The 16857-nt window shown below is 41.3% G+C and overlaps 1 protein-coding gene across 1 annotated transcript in view; it reads left to right on the plus strand.

Annotated features, from left to right (window-relative positions):
• The window catches only part of LOC133991268 (receptor-type tyrosine-protein phosphatase mu-like), a 160752-nt gene that overhangs the window by 66382 nt on the left and 77513 nt on the right, over window positions 1-16857 (plus strand). The window contains exon 7 of the mRNA XM_062429790.1: window positions 1350-1643. Within this exon, the coding sequence (XP_062285774.1) occupies window positions 1350-1643 (294 nt within the window). The remainder of the gene's footprint in view (window positions 1-1349; window positions 1644-16857) is intronic.

The following is a 16857-nucleotide window of genomic DNA, read 5'->3' on the forward strand; positions in this document are numbered from 1 at the left end:
GGCAGGTCATGCATTTCGACGCAGTTTGAATTGAGCAATCAACAATAATTGATTTGATTAAATTACTTCTTAAGATCTGCGACGCTTTTGCTTCAGTGATTAATCTTTTAAGGATACGTGCACATAGATTTACTTTGTTTTGAAACTGTTGCATCTAAAACCATAAAAAAGCTACAGTCCCTACACACCCAAACCAGATCTCCTACAAATCTCATTTATATGCAGCTACTTGTAGTGTAAATCATGTTTTGATAGAAAGGCAGTGCTGGCTGGAATGCATTTTCTTCAACTTGCCAGACACAATATTTATATTGGGTATACTTGTAAAGACATTCACTTCCAAAATGTTTGTAATTGGTAACTGCTCTATAATATATATGCATATAGTAACTCAGTTGTTAATAATGTTTTAAAAGTAAGAATAGTTAACACAGTTTATAGTTATGTTTCCAATCCATGCCACATAGCTTTTTTGATAGAATAATAATCTTCCACAGAAGGTTATGAGCAGAGAGATTAAACCAACTCCTGAATTAGACAAGAATGATGACAACTACAGTAGTTGTCAATCACAAAGATTTTCCACAGAAGTGATTAAAATCAATATGTTGTTCAACGGTCTGGGTCACTTCATTTAGTCCTCTCTTAGAAGTTGCAGTCACTTTCAAAATGTGAATGATTACATGACTCACTCAGTGTACAGCCGATGATGAGGTATTTCATTCTTCAAGCTGGAACTATTGATTGTTATGTGGCTCTTCTTAAAGACCCTGATAATTGGATAAACTTAAACATATTCTTCATGCGCTTGAAGAAGATTTGAGTGTTTAAAAGAACCAATTAATTTTGAGCATCTTGTTTGCTTGGTACAACTATGTATCTACATTTTTGTGGTCATTTCAGTGCTTTAATAATAATAATAATAATAATGCATTTTATTTAAAGGCGCCTTTCAAAGCACTCAAGGACACCTTACAAGGCTCATAAAACACGACAACATTACATCAAACAATATAAATCAGGTAACATTTAGTGCAAAGATAAAGAAATAAATATGGATGTGACTATAAAGTGCATCAGTGCAATAAATAAACAACAACGTGATTGCATAGTTAGTGTGAGACAGAGTATGCCACTCTGAATAGGTGCGTTTTCAGGCGGGATTTAAAGGTGGAAACAGAGTCAGAAGTGCAAATGTCTGGTGGGAGAGAGTTCCAAAGGCGGGGGGCAGATCGGCTGAAAGCTCTTGACCCCATGGTGGTAGTTAAGTTGGCAGATGTCTTTATACACAAGTTAGATATAAAACTCTTTTTCCCCCCATATTTTTTACTTTCTTTTTGTTTCCATAGAGCCACCAGTTCCAATTGCACCCCCTCAGCTAACTGCTGTCGGCGCCACCTACCTGTGGATTCAACTAAACGCTAACTCCATCAATGGAGATGGTCCAATCATCGACAGGGAGGTGGAGTACCGCACCGTGTCGGGCACCATGTATGACCTGCAGCCCGTTGACAAGACCACACACAAGATCGGCCACCTGGACCCTGACACCGAGTACGAGATCAGTGTTCTGCTGACCAGACCTCTGGATGGAGGCACTGGAGCACCCGGACCCCCGCTGAGGGCCAGGACCAAATGTGCAGGTGAGGCAAAAAATGTATTAAATTAAGAAGCACCGATTTTAAGGAGATGATACACTCTGCTGTTTTACCATGCAAAATTAATATTGAAGCTATATAAAATGTTTGTGTACAGTATGTCATATAATATAAATACATTTCTAAACCAGTATCACATACAAACAAATTAGCTATATCCAGATATACACATCCATGTCATGTGTTCATGCATTCATTTTTAAATGAAAAACATGCAGCAAAGGGCAAATTGTGTCTTTTTTGTCACATTTACACTTCTCTCAGTGTAAAAAACTTGGTCACCATTTACACTGGAAAAGATCAAAAGTTATAAAGCATCAAATAAGACTGACTGGCTAGCAATTTTCTGCATTGTTCTTGTTGTTAACAAATCTCCTGTGCAGAGAAAACAAGTGAATTGATCATACTTACCAGTGCTGTATTGGAACCCAACGCCTGATATAATCAATCCTATAGTTTTTTCATCCTATAGTCCAATTGCTCTTTGTCAATACTGGCTACCAGACAAGAAAAAACAATACCACAACTAATAAATCAAAGGGTGTATTAGTCAAACACACATATCTGTACACAGATACTCTTAAGGAACTTTGGTTCTGCACACCACCTTTATAAACGGGTTGAAAGCTATGTATAAACCATAGATTGTATATAAAATGGACGTTACATCCGTGACGCCATTGGTTTGTGGACTGCTGCTCGGAGGCCAATAGTTTCGGATCTGGGCAGCGCCATCTTGAAAATTTCCGGTGCATGCCGGGTAAAAAACAAACACGGATTCTACTTATATGGGCATCATGAAGAGCATGAGGCGCCCTCCTGAACCTGTGAACCAATCAACCTGTCAATCACGACGTAGCCACGCCCTAATGCATACCCTGCTTTATCGTCACATATAAAATCAGGGAGGCCAACATTTCACAAATGAACATCATACTGCATTGAAGAAGGCTTTAAACTAGCGATTGAGACCATAAACACATTTTGAAAACGTTTACTGAGGTTAGAAATCAAGTGAGAAGTTGGTGAATTCTCCATTGACTTGTATAGAGACGGAAGTCCTTTTGACACCAAAACGGTCGCCCCCTGGTGGCCTTTTGATAGAATGCAGTTTTAAGTTACTTCTGTGTTGGCATCATTTCAGAGGACCGGAACTCCCCGCCTGGTATAAACAGCCAAACGCCAGAGTCAGAGCTAATGGGGTATCGAAGGGTACCAGACAGAGGGATCCTTTATTCTAATTAATTTTTGTTCTATGTATTGAAATACTGGCAGCATATATGAGCTTAGAACAGAAAATATAAAATAAAAGGCATATATACAAAAGGAGATAATGTTGTAAAAGTAGTTAACACAATGTAACAGTTAACAAATGTCAATGTATGCAGATGATATATTAATGTATATATAAGCCTGAACAGTATATACTAGTATATAACAGTATAGTATATAATAGAATAATCATTTTTAAATTACATTAATAAACCTTGATTTAACCAGGTGAGTCCCATGGAGATTACAGGACTTTATTTTTTGAGCAGCAATACAGTGTTTCAACATGCAAGCAAACGTTAAAAAACATACAGTAGCAACTCACAGAATCAAATGCCTAAAAAGACAGATATGATAAAAACGGATCTAGCTAAGGAAGCAATTAAAATTCCAAATGAGTTTGCCTCCAAACCCCTTCACTACATTTCTAAATGCCCTAATCGGGATCAGCTCATCTAGCTGCAAATCTGTCTGCAAGTGAATCTAGGCTGCAGGGTGTAGGACTGTGGGGACAGTGTGACACTCAAAACTATTTATCCACCGTTTTAAAGCCACAACATCAGCGACAGATTAGGCTACGGCGGAGCCTATGACGTAAGCGCGTGTTGATAGTGTTTGTGTAGTTACTCTTACTGCCAGAGGGGGGAGACAAAAGTCCCGCACTCCAGTTTTAATATTATTTTCCACGGTTGTGGGGAAAAAAATGACGGCCCCGGATATGTCAGTGATTAGCAGCAATGTTCATTTTGATGCTTTATTCATTTTTGTGCCAAAAAAATAAAAAAATAAAAATCACTTGGAGGACAAAAGCCAAAAATGTCCCTGGGGAGGCACAAGGTTATTATTTGTTTTAATATTGCCTTTATGTTGGTTTTGTTTTAGGTTGAACTGTTCCTAATGTAATTTTACAAGCAAAACATTTTTTTTTAAAAAGATTCATATTTCTACAAATCACCCTCTGCATATAATAAATGGCCATGAGGGCTCCATTGTTGGTAATACAGCATTGTATTTGCAAATATCTGCAGCTCACAAAAGCCTAACATGCATCAGGGCCATTTTATTTACAGGTAATCGTTACTGTAGACAAAGCCCTCAGTGTTTCCATGGTTTTTGCCCAAGGATCTTAATCAAGATTTTTGGCATAAATGTACTCTTTTCTATTTGTACTTTACTTTTTAAACATTACAGGTATCCGTCAAACTGATGCACTTGTGGACAATATTAATAATAACACGTTTTTAAAAGCTCTTTTAACTTCCCTCAGTATTGTGTCACAATAATTGATATGATTTATAGTTAGCTCCAGACTTGGAACAAAAAAAATACCACATGGTTAACTTTGTAACTACTTGTTTATTCAACTTAATTGTCGTTCTAAAGGCCCTGCAAGTTTCTTAATTCATCACCAACACAGATTGATACCATGCGTGAAACAAAGTGGCACCTCAAATTTGGATCGTTATATTGCTGCTTGACTGTAGGCCTTCAAACTCAAACATGTACTGTACATAAACACTTTGAGAATACTAGATGATATTGTACAAATTGCCCTTCTCACAACATTAACCAGCTAAATTCCCATGCTGCTCTAGGATGCCAACTTGGGGAACAAAACAAACCTAACCTCAGCATTTTCCCAGGCTAATGCTGTTTGGTGTCCAGAGAAATGCTGATGAAAATGAGATTTTTCTCCCTTTTCTACCCAGGGTGTAACCCCCTCTCCCCACTGTGAAGGTCATGAGCTTATTCATTTTTAGTCAGGCTGATAGGGATGAATGGCCCTACCTGTGCAGACTTCTGAGCCAGGCCCTGCTTCTACAGGGGTCCTGCCCCTCGGCCACCCCGCCGGTCACAGTCGGGGAGATTGATGGCCTCGGCTCCTGAAGTGTGTTTGAGGAAGCTGCTCTTGATCTTGTCCGGCTCTCTGCTGGTCTTTCCCACTGACAGGCTGGGCCTCAGCAGAGCTCCTAATAGAACGGTTAAGACTCACAGGGCTGTGTGATACATCACTGTTGATACAGACAGGCTCAGAGACTCACTCCCCCTCTCCCTGCACTGCTATCTGGAGGCGCTAATGAAAATCTGTGGCTACTTTAGAGCACTGTCTCCCACATAATTATTCATAGCCATGCCTTGGTCACTTTACAAACTGAGCAATGTTTCTGATGACAAAGGATGTTTTAATTCAATCTTCTGTAAAATGGGGAATGTATAATGCAAGGACGCCACCAATTCAATTCAGAGGCAGGGGGGAAAATAGGAGTAGCCTTGAAAGGTTTTCTTTCCCACGAAGCACATTACTTTCCTAGTGAACATCAAAAGAATGTCTTATCCAAGGCTCTGTGATTGCTTTAGGGGGTTATTTGTGGGTTTCAAAGGTTTGCAGAATGATTAAAACAACATTTTGTTCTGCATATCCTCAATTTGTGGAATTTCACAACTTGGCCACATTTGTCATTTTCTTCGTTCACTGCTGTCCAAAATGACTCTGCAAACATTTTTTTGAGATAAAAAGAGGAAATAATTTGGTAACTGCAATCCCCTTTCATGTCAAATGATGGTCTGTGTAGAGTTGTTTACGACTTTGGAGTCCTCCACGCTTGTTAAGTGTTACTTGAAGGAAGACACTGTATTATCAGGTGGTGCCCAAGGATCACAGCAGGGTGCCCTTGCATTTCAACAACACTATTGAGAGACCATCTCACACAGAGAAACCATTTCCAGCCCACACGAGGAAGGCTGAGATAAGCAAGCATTAAACAGCCACTCCTCTGTAGTCTGAGTTTAACTTTAGATCTGTGTGGAAAAGATTTGCCAGAGCTTCATCAAAATCAAAAAAAAAATTCAAAAAGAAATTTAAAGACACATTTTATTCTTAAAATGTTGGCAGTTCACACAAATGGTTTGTTACTCCACTAATACAGATGTGTATTGTGTGCTGATGTTTCATTTGCCACTTTAACAATGTCTAAATCAATCAGAACCCTTTCGTGTTTAAAAATATTTTGAAGTTCATTGAGCCAGAAGGTCAGCACATAGCATGTTGTTCCACACTTATTTCTGATGCAGCAGAAATACGACTAGTTTCCATGGTAGAAGAACAGTCTGTCCTGTGTGCCTCTTCTCCACCCTGTGGCCTTCGCTGTCCCGCTGGCTCCCAGGCGCTTTATAAATGGCAGTACATGCTGTCCATGCTGGGTCCAAACACCTGCTCAGACTCCAGCCTCTGCCAGCTCCACATCTCCATCTATAAGTTCTCTCCATCTGCGCTCCGGTACCACGTGGGAGTAGTCTCATCTGTTTGTTTTTACTTTGCCATTCTATTGCACTGAGTGCTATTAAACACTGGGGAATCAGCGTTAATCAGGGATCAGTCCTCGCTTAAACACTCGTTTATAACGGTGGAGAGTAGGGAGGAGCTGTGCAATTATGTTCACCCACACACAAGGTTGGTTATTTGCATTTAGCCTCCCACTTTCATATGTGAAAGACCAGGTCTGTTTTGATGCAAATAAGAATGGCGCCACTCTCTGGCAACGTGAAACAGGGAGTAGAGGTAGAATAACTATTTCAGAAAAGTACAATAATTTGTCCCTGTGACATTGGTGCAGTGACATAACAACTTGAAGCACAAGTGTGAATGTTGCAACAGTGAATGTTTTCCCCACTGTAGAAACTCCTGAACACTTTTAAAAGTTATCAGCCTTAACAATGTGTCTCTTTGCTTTTCCTTGTAAATAATGTATTAATCACAACTTCATAAATGAGGCATTCTTTAGTTAGATGTATTTTTTTGATAAATCTGTACATTCAAAAAAACAGTGTTATACTGTAATATGAAATTACATACATTTTATATGCGTCTCAAAAGTTTAATTATCCATCATATATACTGAGGAAAGGTTATTCCGAACATGCTTTGGACATGCTTTGGAAAAAGAAAAATTCAAGTTAAATGCTCCACAAAAACATTAAAATAAATAATTATTTATTTAAGATTATGATGCACAATTTAAACTGCGGAGGAGCTGTAATAAAACCTGTAAATTAATAGTCAATGCATTTATATTCAAGTTGCAAACAAGGCTAGGTGCTCTATGTGGTATTTGTATATCAGAGGCTTTAATAGAAAAATAACATTTCCAAACAAGGTTTCATTTTCGTTGACATTTTTATAATTAAAAAATATTTCTTTACAAATGCTAACATGACTAGCTGAGCAAATTTCATCAACAAAAAACTCCAAAGCCTTTGCTTGCATGCCTCGTACAGCACTTATACTAACACACTCCAAACCAGTCAAAACCAGTTCCTATAGAAGTAATTATATTAATGTGCTAAAAGGTAGCGCTGCTTTTAGCCATACATATGACACGGATCAAGTGTAAACAGAAGCCATTTTATTATTGATGCATGCATTGAGACTAATTAAAATGAGGTAAAATCATTAAACAGAAAATCTAAAACATTGACAGAATCCTTGCTTGGATAGGAGAGTTGTTATATTCAGTATGGCGTTATTGGAGTTATTCTTTAAAGAACTCTTTTTAACATATATTACTAAGCATAACTCATATGGATGTAACTGCAGAAGGATTGAACATTACAGTGTACCATGAAAATCTACCAGTTATTATGAATGGAACAAAATGTGAAGGTCTGTATCATCCGTAGAAATCTTATCGGAAAAATATCAACGTTGCCAGACCTTGAAAACTTTGTGTCTCATTCACAAACTGGGTAAAAAAAAAGAAGCCATAAAACGTGCTCATGTAACATTATGGCCATGACATTTTTGAATGAATCATATTAATCATATAAGCTGTGCAGTTAGTTAATGTCATTCTTCTCTTTTCTGCCATTGTTCAGCTGTCAAAGAGGGCGTTGAAAGGTGCAATCTGCAGTACAAAAGGGCCTCTTTCCGATGTGTTCTTAAATCGTCAAGAAACCATTTACTTTAATAGACGAGAAGACTCGACTCCAGGACAGTTAGAGCTTGGTACCACTTGTGAATATACACTCTGACTCTTTTGCTTCCATGCATTTGTGCCCAGTTTTTGTGCAAGCTCTGGCCACATTTTGCAAATACACATGTCATAAGTTCACCTCTTTTGAAATTGCATAATAGCAAATAACAATACTCTCCGATGTCCAGACATTATGAAGGCCAGGCTGGGATTGACCTTTCTTCTAGGAAGAATTGATTGTTCATAGCCTCCTTTTATTTACTGTAACTGCATCGTTTAATAATAAAAGAAGCAGAGTAGAACGATTTTTGCATCAGTGGCAGTAAATCCAAAGACATGTATAGAGAGCGTAAAGACAATAAAATGTTTGCTAAGAAGGTGTAATAGTTTTCAGCCAGTGGGGGCTACTGTCAGCCTGCCAAATAGGTTAGCTCCAGCAGCCTACATTATTTCCTGTCAGTATATTTCACCTTACAAAATCTTGTCTAAGAAAGCTTTTAACACTTTATAACAAAATGTGAACGATGATCTTTTAGCTATAACTGCTATTTTTCCCCTTTTATTGTTTCATGCATGTCTACAGGGCACATTTTTCCAATGAGGTCTAAACCTTTCATGATGGTTGCTTCTTTTTTTTCCAAAGGCTGAGATTGAGCAGATATGTCTCTTTGGGTCTGAAAGGAAAGGAAATTGTTTTGCTAGGTTTGATGTGTCTAATTAATGCTATTGTTGTCTTGAGGCATGAATAGAAAGCCACTTCACCTCACCATCTGAGATAACATTGGTCTGGTGTGTCACTCACAATAGCTGACAGTCATGTGACCTATAGGGTTTATATATTGTCTGTGGCAAGGCGGATGAAATGCCTTGGTTTGAGGCCCATTGAATGTGTTCTTTTGTCAGTTAGAGAAAACAGGGTAGATTGAGTCTGTGCTGTGCAGAAAGGTTATAGTCGGGCCAAATAAAAGCTTTTTTTTTCAGAGGCAGTTGGAAGTACAATGGTGAATTGCATTGTATGATATTGGCTCTGCAAATGTGAAATTGTGCTCATCCCAAGGACACGTCTTCAAACAACTGCCGTTGGAAAGGAGAGAGAGACTCCGCATTTATAGCTGTTACATTATTATTATTTCCCACATCTCCGTCACACCCGCCATCTATTCCCCGAACTCTAAACAATTGAGATTCTCAGAACAGATGTGCACAAACGATACTCTGGTGACATCCGCATAAACTTAGTCTCCTTTTACTCTAGAGCTGCTTCTTCAGCTCCTCACAAACAATTATCATTGAGGTTTGTCACCTCAACTCTTAAGCCTCAAGAGGATGATAAATAGCAGTAGTTTAGTCATGCTTGGCAAAATCCTTTTTCTGCTGTTTTTAAATTTGAACTGAAATGCTTCTCAAGGTCTTTAAATGTTTCTATTCTCCATGTTTAATTATTCATGGTCTATCTGCAGTAATTTTTGTCACAGATTTACTCCATCCTTTTGCTGAATTATAGATGTCCCGTTCCCCTTGCTAGGCGTCCAGGAAGCACTCATTCAGTCTGGTTGTATAACTCTAGCTCAAGAACATTTCTGTGTCTCCTCCTCAACTAAAGGACAAGAATGTCAGGATGGCTGCGATTTATTCCCTGTATTCACCCACCTAGATAGCTAGATCTTAGATCTCATATATCTCGTAAGTAGGTGGCTCAGAAAACGCGGCAATCATTTCACAAAGTCAAGCGCTTCACTTTGATTTACTCACAGGGTAACACCCTGCGTTGAGTGCAACACATGCAGGTTTTTTGGCGACAAATGACAATGCCATACAAGCCATCTGGGGAGCGTTGAAGTTGAAGAATCACCTTGGTAACCTCCCACTGCTCCTGTGGAGATTGCGTCCCTGTCAGTAAATGAAGGCTTGTATTCCTCTTTTTTTGTAATTCTTAACCACAGGCGTTTTCCCCAGGACCCTTAACACAAAATACAAAGGCTGGGTCTGACAGTGGAGATGGGTGTGTGGGCATGTGTATGTGTTTAGACAGATGGGGGAGGAGGAGGTCATTCTACCTGTCACTCTGACCCCAATCACCACACAGCATATTGGTGGAAACAAAATGAAAGATTGATTAAACCAGTTCCACCTCCGCTGCCTCTGCTGTTCCCATCAACTGGCTGTCCATTTGTTTTCATCCTGTCAGTGGACTTGCGCTTCCCTTCACCTTTTGCCCCTGAGACACACTTGCTAGGTTTGTTCTTTTAATCCCTGTAAATGTTCAGGGATTGAAAAGACTGTGCTGTGCACTGACATTCTATACCCTGTTATTTATTGGCTTATTTATTCCCTTCCTGCTTGATTAATCACATTGTTAGACACTGCAGTCGACAAGTGCGACTCTTTATAACTTGTAGGTACCTCATATTTTAGTGAATTTGAAGGTTATTTGGTTCTTGAAGAAAACTGTAGGAGTAACAGAAATATCACCTCAAGTACTTCAGAGTTAGACTCTGCAACACAGTACTTTGTTGTTGTTATCTTTCTCTCTAGCCTATTAAATACTACTGTCATTATGAATAAAATGTAAAACCCCTTTTAGCTGTAGAGGGTTTTAAATTACTGCACTGTCCAGTATGTGGCAAAAAAATAAGGAGAATGAGTAACCATTATTAATTCATGAAATGACTGATTCCATGCATATCTACAGTATATGTTGGGTAGTAGGGTAGTGAATATGAGAGGTGGGTTTCCATGCTTCCCTACAATGGTAAAAAAGCATGCTTGCTACTTGAATGTTTAAAATCCTGTGCCCAATCACCCCTCCTTCCCAGTGTCATAAATCAAACAGGAACGCAACCGCATCATACACATAATGCTGAAATGTGAATAAATTACTCCAGAAATTGCAGTAATAAACTCTTTTCTGAAGTCTATTGAAGATAAATGCATCTATAAAGCCGGTCAGAGATGAAGGCCATCCTTTTTATCTTTAGATCTTGTCTCACAGTCATTAAATTTAGATGCTTTTTTTTTAGTATCAAAAGTAATCTACTTGATTGTTTACTATACTGTGCAAACAGGAACTGCTAGTGGTCGTAGCTGTCCTATGAAAACCATGCATGAAGAAGAAGGTGAATTTTCACAACCCATAAAGGAACACTTATTGCTTGAGTTCATCTAAAAAAATATTAATCACATGACTTTCCACAGTGCATATTGCCCTAAACTTAATTTCAAAAGGAGTTTTAGCCACATAAAATCACACACAATCAATTATAAGCACTTTCAAATTTTTCTCAGTTTCTGTACTCACACAGTTGTTTATCGTTGACTTTGCAGGGTAACACAGGGTGGTCGATCATGAACAATACAAACACTGACTTGGTATGACTTGACAGTCTGGAGTCTTGTCATACATCATCCTCCTGTGCAGCTAGAGTGTGTCTTACTTTCCCCTCTCCCTTTCTATTCAGTGCTGTGAGAAGGAAGACATTCACCCATTCATCTCCACCCCTACAGCTTCGGGGGGTTCATCAGACATTGGTGGCAGCCCAGCCCCGGTCCAGCGCCGGGGCTCATTCTGTGGTTTCAATTCGATCCTGTGCGTTATAGGCCCCTCCGCCCCTCATCCTCACCCATCATGGCAGTCTCATCTATCATGAGGCCTATAAAGAAGGACTTGATAGAGTGAGGAGCGACCACCACCATTCAATAAATCCTTGTGATTATCCACGCCTCCAAGGTGTATAGGCAAGTGCCTGTGCATGTGTGTGTGTGTGTCCTGAGCACATGGGCATTTGTCTCTGACTTTGTAATGGGTGTAGAGGGTGGATGTTGGAACACAAGAGGTCCATGTACTATGCCTTTAAAGCGCTATCAATTATAACATGTGTACACGCGTCAACTTCAAGGCCTGGTTTGACTTGTTGCATTTGATGAAACCTTGGCACTTCCCCAACCCTCCCCTGTCCTTTGTCTTAGCTTTCTTTCTCCGACCCCCCTCACCCCGCACACCCACCTATCCACCCTCCCACTGACTCCCTCCATCTCTCCCTCTTAACCCCCCCACCCCACCTCCTCTCTTTCTCTTCCTCCAGAGGATTGCATAGAGGAGCACTCTAGGAGGGTGATGGAGCTTTGATTGTCGGTTATCAAAAGCTATCATTATGGCTCGCTTCTGCGGGATATGAAAATGATTTCCTAAGTGTAAAACCCATGTCATTACCTCAATGGCCTCAGTGCTATCACTGCGATGTAATAGAAAGAGGCAAACAAATGTGCTCGCCTCCCCAGCTCGCCCAGCTCAAACAGAACAGAGTGAATAACACACAGCAATGGAGAGATAAGTGACGGCAGTACCAGGCCTCGCTGCCTAGAATGGAACACTTTACATGAAAACAGCCCCTCCGACCAGGATTTAATCTTCGCCGTTGTCATGTTGTTTTGGTACTGTCTACAACGAAGGCGCCTGCGTTGTGACAAGCCCTGGCTGACATTCTCCGGCAAGAAAATCCGACAGTCTGCATGCCATCCCGTGAAAGTCGAGGCATTTCTCTTTTTTCATCTCTAAAAAATAAAAAAAACGAGTACTCCCACCTCCTCCTCCTCCTCCTCCTCCTCCCCCTCAACCTCAGCGCTGTTTCATCCTGATGAGATAGCAACCAAGCTCAGGAGCCACATTGACTTGACGGTGGGTTTCTAATCATTGGGGAATTAGTCTTTTTACCCCACTCCTGGTTCTGTTTGCTGAGCGTGGAGATGGAAGTCTATGCCAGCACCGAGCTTTTTCTGCTCTTAATCGATGTTGATCTGATAAAGATCCTGGCTTTCCGAATGCCTCGTACGCTGCGACGCCTGAGGTAGATCTGATAAGTAAATCGTTCTTCTGTACATATAGCCAGTGAGATGCTGAGGAACCAGACATGTGCTGCTGAATGGACACTCCTTTACTCACATAAAAGCTAGAAAACACACATTGTCCTCCCTATACCACACACACACACACACACACCACACACTTGTCTCACAGTAAAGTGGCTGTGCTCCGGACATGCCCAATTTGTTTCCTTTCATCCAGGACTAATGTCTCCCTCTACCCAGGGGCTAAGTGCACCATTTTAAGCCCCCTCTAGGACAGACGGCTATAACATGCGGTTATTTGTTGTTGTTGTCGTTTCATGTTTTGGGAAATCATGTTATCACTTCAGCCGCGGTAGCGTCTATGCGGGGCCCATTCGAATTAAAAAGAGGCAATAATGTGCTGATAATTTCTAAAAACATTATTTAAATGTCACGCCGTAATGACAAAAATCACTAATAGTTCTATGTAAATGTCAAATTCAAATTATTCAATTACATCGGCGAGTGTGGGGCAGGTGATAATTTGTCCACCGCTTGGAATACCAATCTGGCTCTCACTGGAGCTCATTCTGTGTGCCCTGGCATAAGATAGACCTCAGTAATTTCCTGCTCCAAGGGATGCTTTCATAGCCATTATTATAACTCTATTCCACTAGAAATATCTGCCATACTGGGGAGATATTACAGTCATATTTTCAGTACTTTCACCCCAATGTCGCCCTTAGTGTTTGATATCTTGTGAGGATTGTAAAAAAAAAAAAAAAAAGATGGATTTCAAAAGATAGCCTTGTTATTCCTTGTTGTGATATGTGCTTGTGCTTTTGATATTGAGCCTCTTACTGCTCGGTCAATAAAACTAAACTAGCAGTCACAGTAGACTGGGGTAATAGGCTCATCCCATCAGCTGTCATTCATGGGCCTATGGGCCCATTTGAAAATGGCTGCAAAGGCTCCATTTATGCACGAAAGGATTTATAAAGGATATCAGCCGTTCAGTGCGACCCGTTCATTTCAGATTAAGTGGGGGAGGAGGGTTCAGGGTGTTTTTCTTTTTCTCTTTCCTTCCCCTTTCCTTCCCTTCTCCTTCTCCTTCAAAGTCAACCATGACCAGGCTCTGCAATGGATAAGGCACCTTGTTGTTCATGCAAACAGATGATGTCATTCTGAGTCATGGGGTACAAGTTGTGATTGGGCGCCCGCCACATATCCTCACGTTTTACTGCCTCCCTCAGACAGCTGGCATTTGCACTACAGGGAGCCAATGGGGCAACAAACAATTAGCCTTTTCTCAACAAAACTCCAGGGAGAGGCTATAGAATAGTCATAAGAGCTGTTTACTAAATGGCCAAAGTAATAAAAAAAAATCTGTCAAATCTACTTACCATGTGCCAATAAGACCATTTTACATTTATGTACAGATAAATAATTCCTCTCTTTTATTTCATTTTTCTTCTTCCTTATTTGGCATGTGCTATTCCTCTGCATAATTACATCTTTCACAAGTCATTCCTATGTATATTGGCATCTCTCCAATGGCCAGAATTAAGGTGCAGTGGCCATTATCTATGACGTTCCATAAAGATGGAAGTGTGACATTCTCTGTGAATGCTCCAGAAATGAGACGACTTCCCAGCCCGCTTGTGCACGTCTGCTTGAGATTCACACTTTGGTGCATTTGTCACTTTGAGAGCATCTGGTTTAATTTGATTTCCGTGCCTGGCCACCCTGCAATTCTCTGTGCTTTTAGTGTAACCGTTGCCTACTGAGTGCGGCCAACAGATAGTTCCGCAAATAAAGGGGTTTAAACTTCTATTTTCTGGATGGCTCTCCCAACATTGCAACTGTCTTGAAAGGGGGCCTGTTTTTCCTCTGTCATTTCCTCCTGTTTCTGTTTTTAGAATCTCTTTTTTTGGTCTGATTGCATTTGTTTAAAGTAGCCAGTAGTTTGCCAGTAGAGTAGATTTTGCTTTCCTATTGTATGTTAGTGCTTATTCTCATTATTTCTAATCCTTTTGAAGGTAGGTGTTTTTCATACCAGTCTCCACTAAAGACTAACAATCATTAGAGGTCAGTAAACCTAGGAGACCCTTTATCAAAGATGACAAATTCAGTGAGGGTACCTCCACAAAGCATTGCAGAATCAAAGAATATTAAGCACTTTATTGCAAGCTATAAAGCACAATACCTCACAGCCAGTCAGAAATTAATATATTTTCTGCAGCTATTGTTTACATTTTTTTATTGATTCAAAGCTGATAGACAACCGACTGCTCTTCCAAGGATATCGGTGCATGCTGTTCAGACCTATAGTGACAAATCCTTCTTAAACAGAAGCTAATTACCATTTTTTTCCATTTAGAAAGATGTTTTTTTTTTCATTTTCCAGACATACTTTATTATTTGTTACCCTGTGTGTAAGCATGTACTGTATGCTGCACATTGCATATCCCTTCCCCCATCTGTCTTCAACAGCTTTGCCTCTGCCTCCTTCGGGCCCTTCTAATGCTATTTCATCTGCTGTATGAAAGCGCAGGAGAGATCACATCCGTGGTTTCTACTTGTGAAATCCAAAAGTCTTTCGTTCAACTGGCAGGCGCCTTTCTTTTCTCACTGTCTTTCTTTTTGTATATCCTTTTTCACTCATACAAGCTTCTGTCATGTCACATGTCATGACCTAATTTCCTGAAGACCCTTTACTTCTGTCTTGTAGCTTTTCTGCAGTGCTACAAAAAAAAAATCTAATTATCAATCATACACTTTTTAAATACGATACCCCGTACTCTCCGGGAGTACGGGGTATCGGACCCCCTGATACAGGCCGTCCGTTCCCTGTACAACCGGTGTCAGAGCTTGGTCCGCATAGCTGGTAGTAAGTCGGACTCGTTTCCGGTGGGGGTTGGACTCCGCCAGGGCTGCCCTTTGTCACCGATCCTGTTCATAATTTTTATGGACAGGATTTCTAGGCGCAGCCAGGGCGTTGAGGGGTTCCGGTTTGGTGACCTCAGGATTGGGTCACTGCTTTTTGCAGATGATGTGGTCCTGTTGGCTTCATCAGACCGTGACCTCCAACTCTCACTGGATCGGTTCGCCGCCGAGTGTGAAGCGGCCGGGATGAGAATCAGCACCTCCAAATCCGAGTCCATGGTCCTCAGCCGGAAAAGGGTGGAGTGCACCCTTCGGGTCGGGGATGAGATCCTGCCCCAAGTGGAGGAGTTCAAGTACCTCGGGATCTTGTTCACGAGTGAGGGAAGGATGGAGCGGGAGATCGACAGGCGGATCGGTGCGGCGTCTGCAGTAATGCGGGCTCTGCACAGATCCGTCGTGGTGAAGAGAGAGCTGAGCCGAAAGGCGAAGCTCTCGATTTACCAGTCGATCTTCGTTCCTACCCTCACCTATGGTCATGAGCTTTGGGTAGTGACCGAAAGAACGAGATCGCGGGTACAAGCGGCCGAAATGAGCTTCCTCCGTAGGGTGGCTGGGCTCTCCCTTAGAGATAGGGTGAGAAGCTCGGCCATCCGGGAGGAGCTCGGAGTAGACCCGCTGCTCCTCCGCGTTGAGAAGAGCCAGATGAGGTGGCTCGGGCATCTAGTTAGGATGCCTCCCGGACGCCTCCCGGGTGAGGTGTTCAGGGCACGTCCCACCGGTAGGAGACCCCGGGGAAGACCCAGGACACGCTGGAGAGACTATGTCTCTCGGCTGGCCTGGGAACGCCTCGGGATCCCCCGGGAAGAGCTGGACGAAGTGGCTGGGGAGAGGGAAGTCTGGGTTTCCCTGCTTAGGCTGCTGCCCCCGCGACCCGACCCCGGATAAGCGGAAAGAAGATGGATGGATGGATGGACACTTTTTAAATGATTCATAATAAAACTTGACATCTACTGGACCTAAGAGCATTGTAAATGTAAGTGGGCATCACATTAAAAGGATGCCAACACACTATTTGTAGATTTTTGCTTGTTTATCATGTCCATTGCACAGTCTGTAGAAATGAACAGCATGCTGGGGCTCCTGTCCAGTTACCCCCCAACCCCCCCACCCCCCATTGCACCTCCAGAATGTTAAACATGGCTGCCGTGGCTGCCTCTGAATTGCTGGACTGTGTCTCCTGGGGAACG

Source organism: Scomber scombrus, chromosome 11 (assembly GCF_963691925.1).
Source record: "Scomber scombrus chromosome 11, fScoSco1.1, whole genome shotgun sequence".
Lineage (NCBI taxonomy): Eukaryota > Metazoa > Chordata > Actinopteri > Scombriformes > Scombridae > Scomber > Scomber scombrus.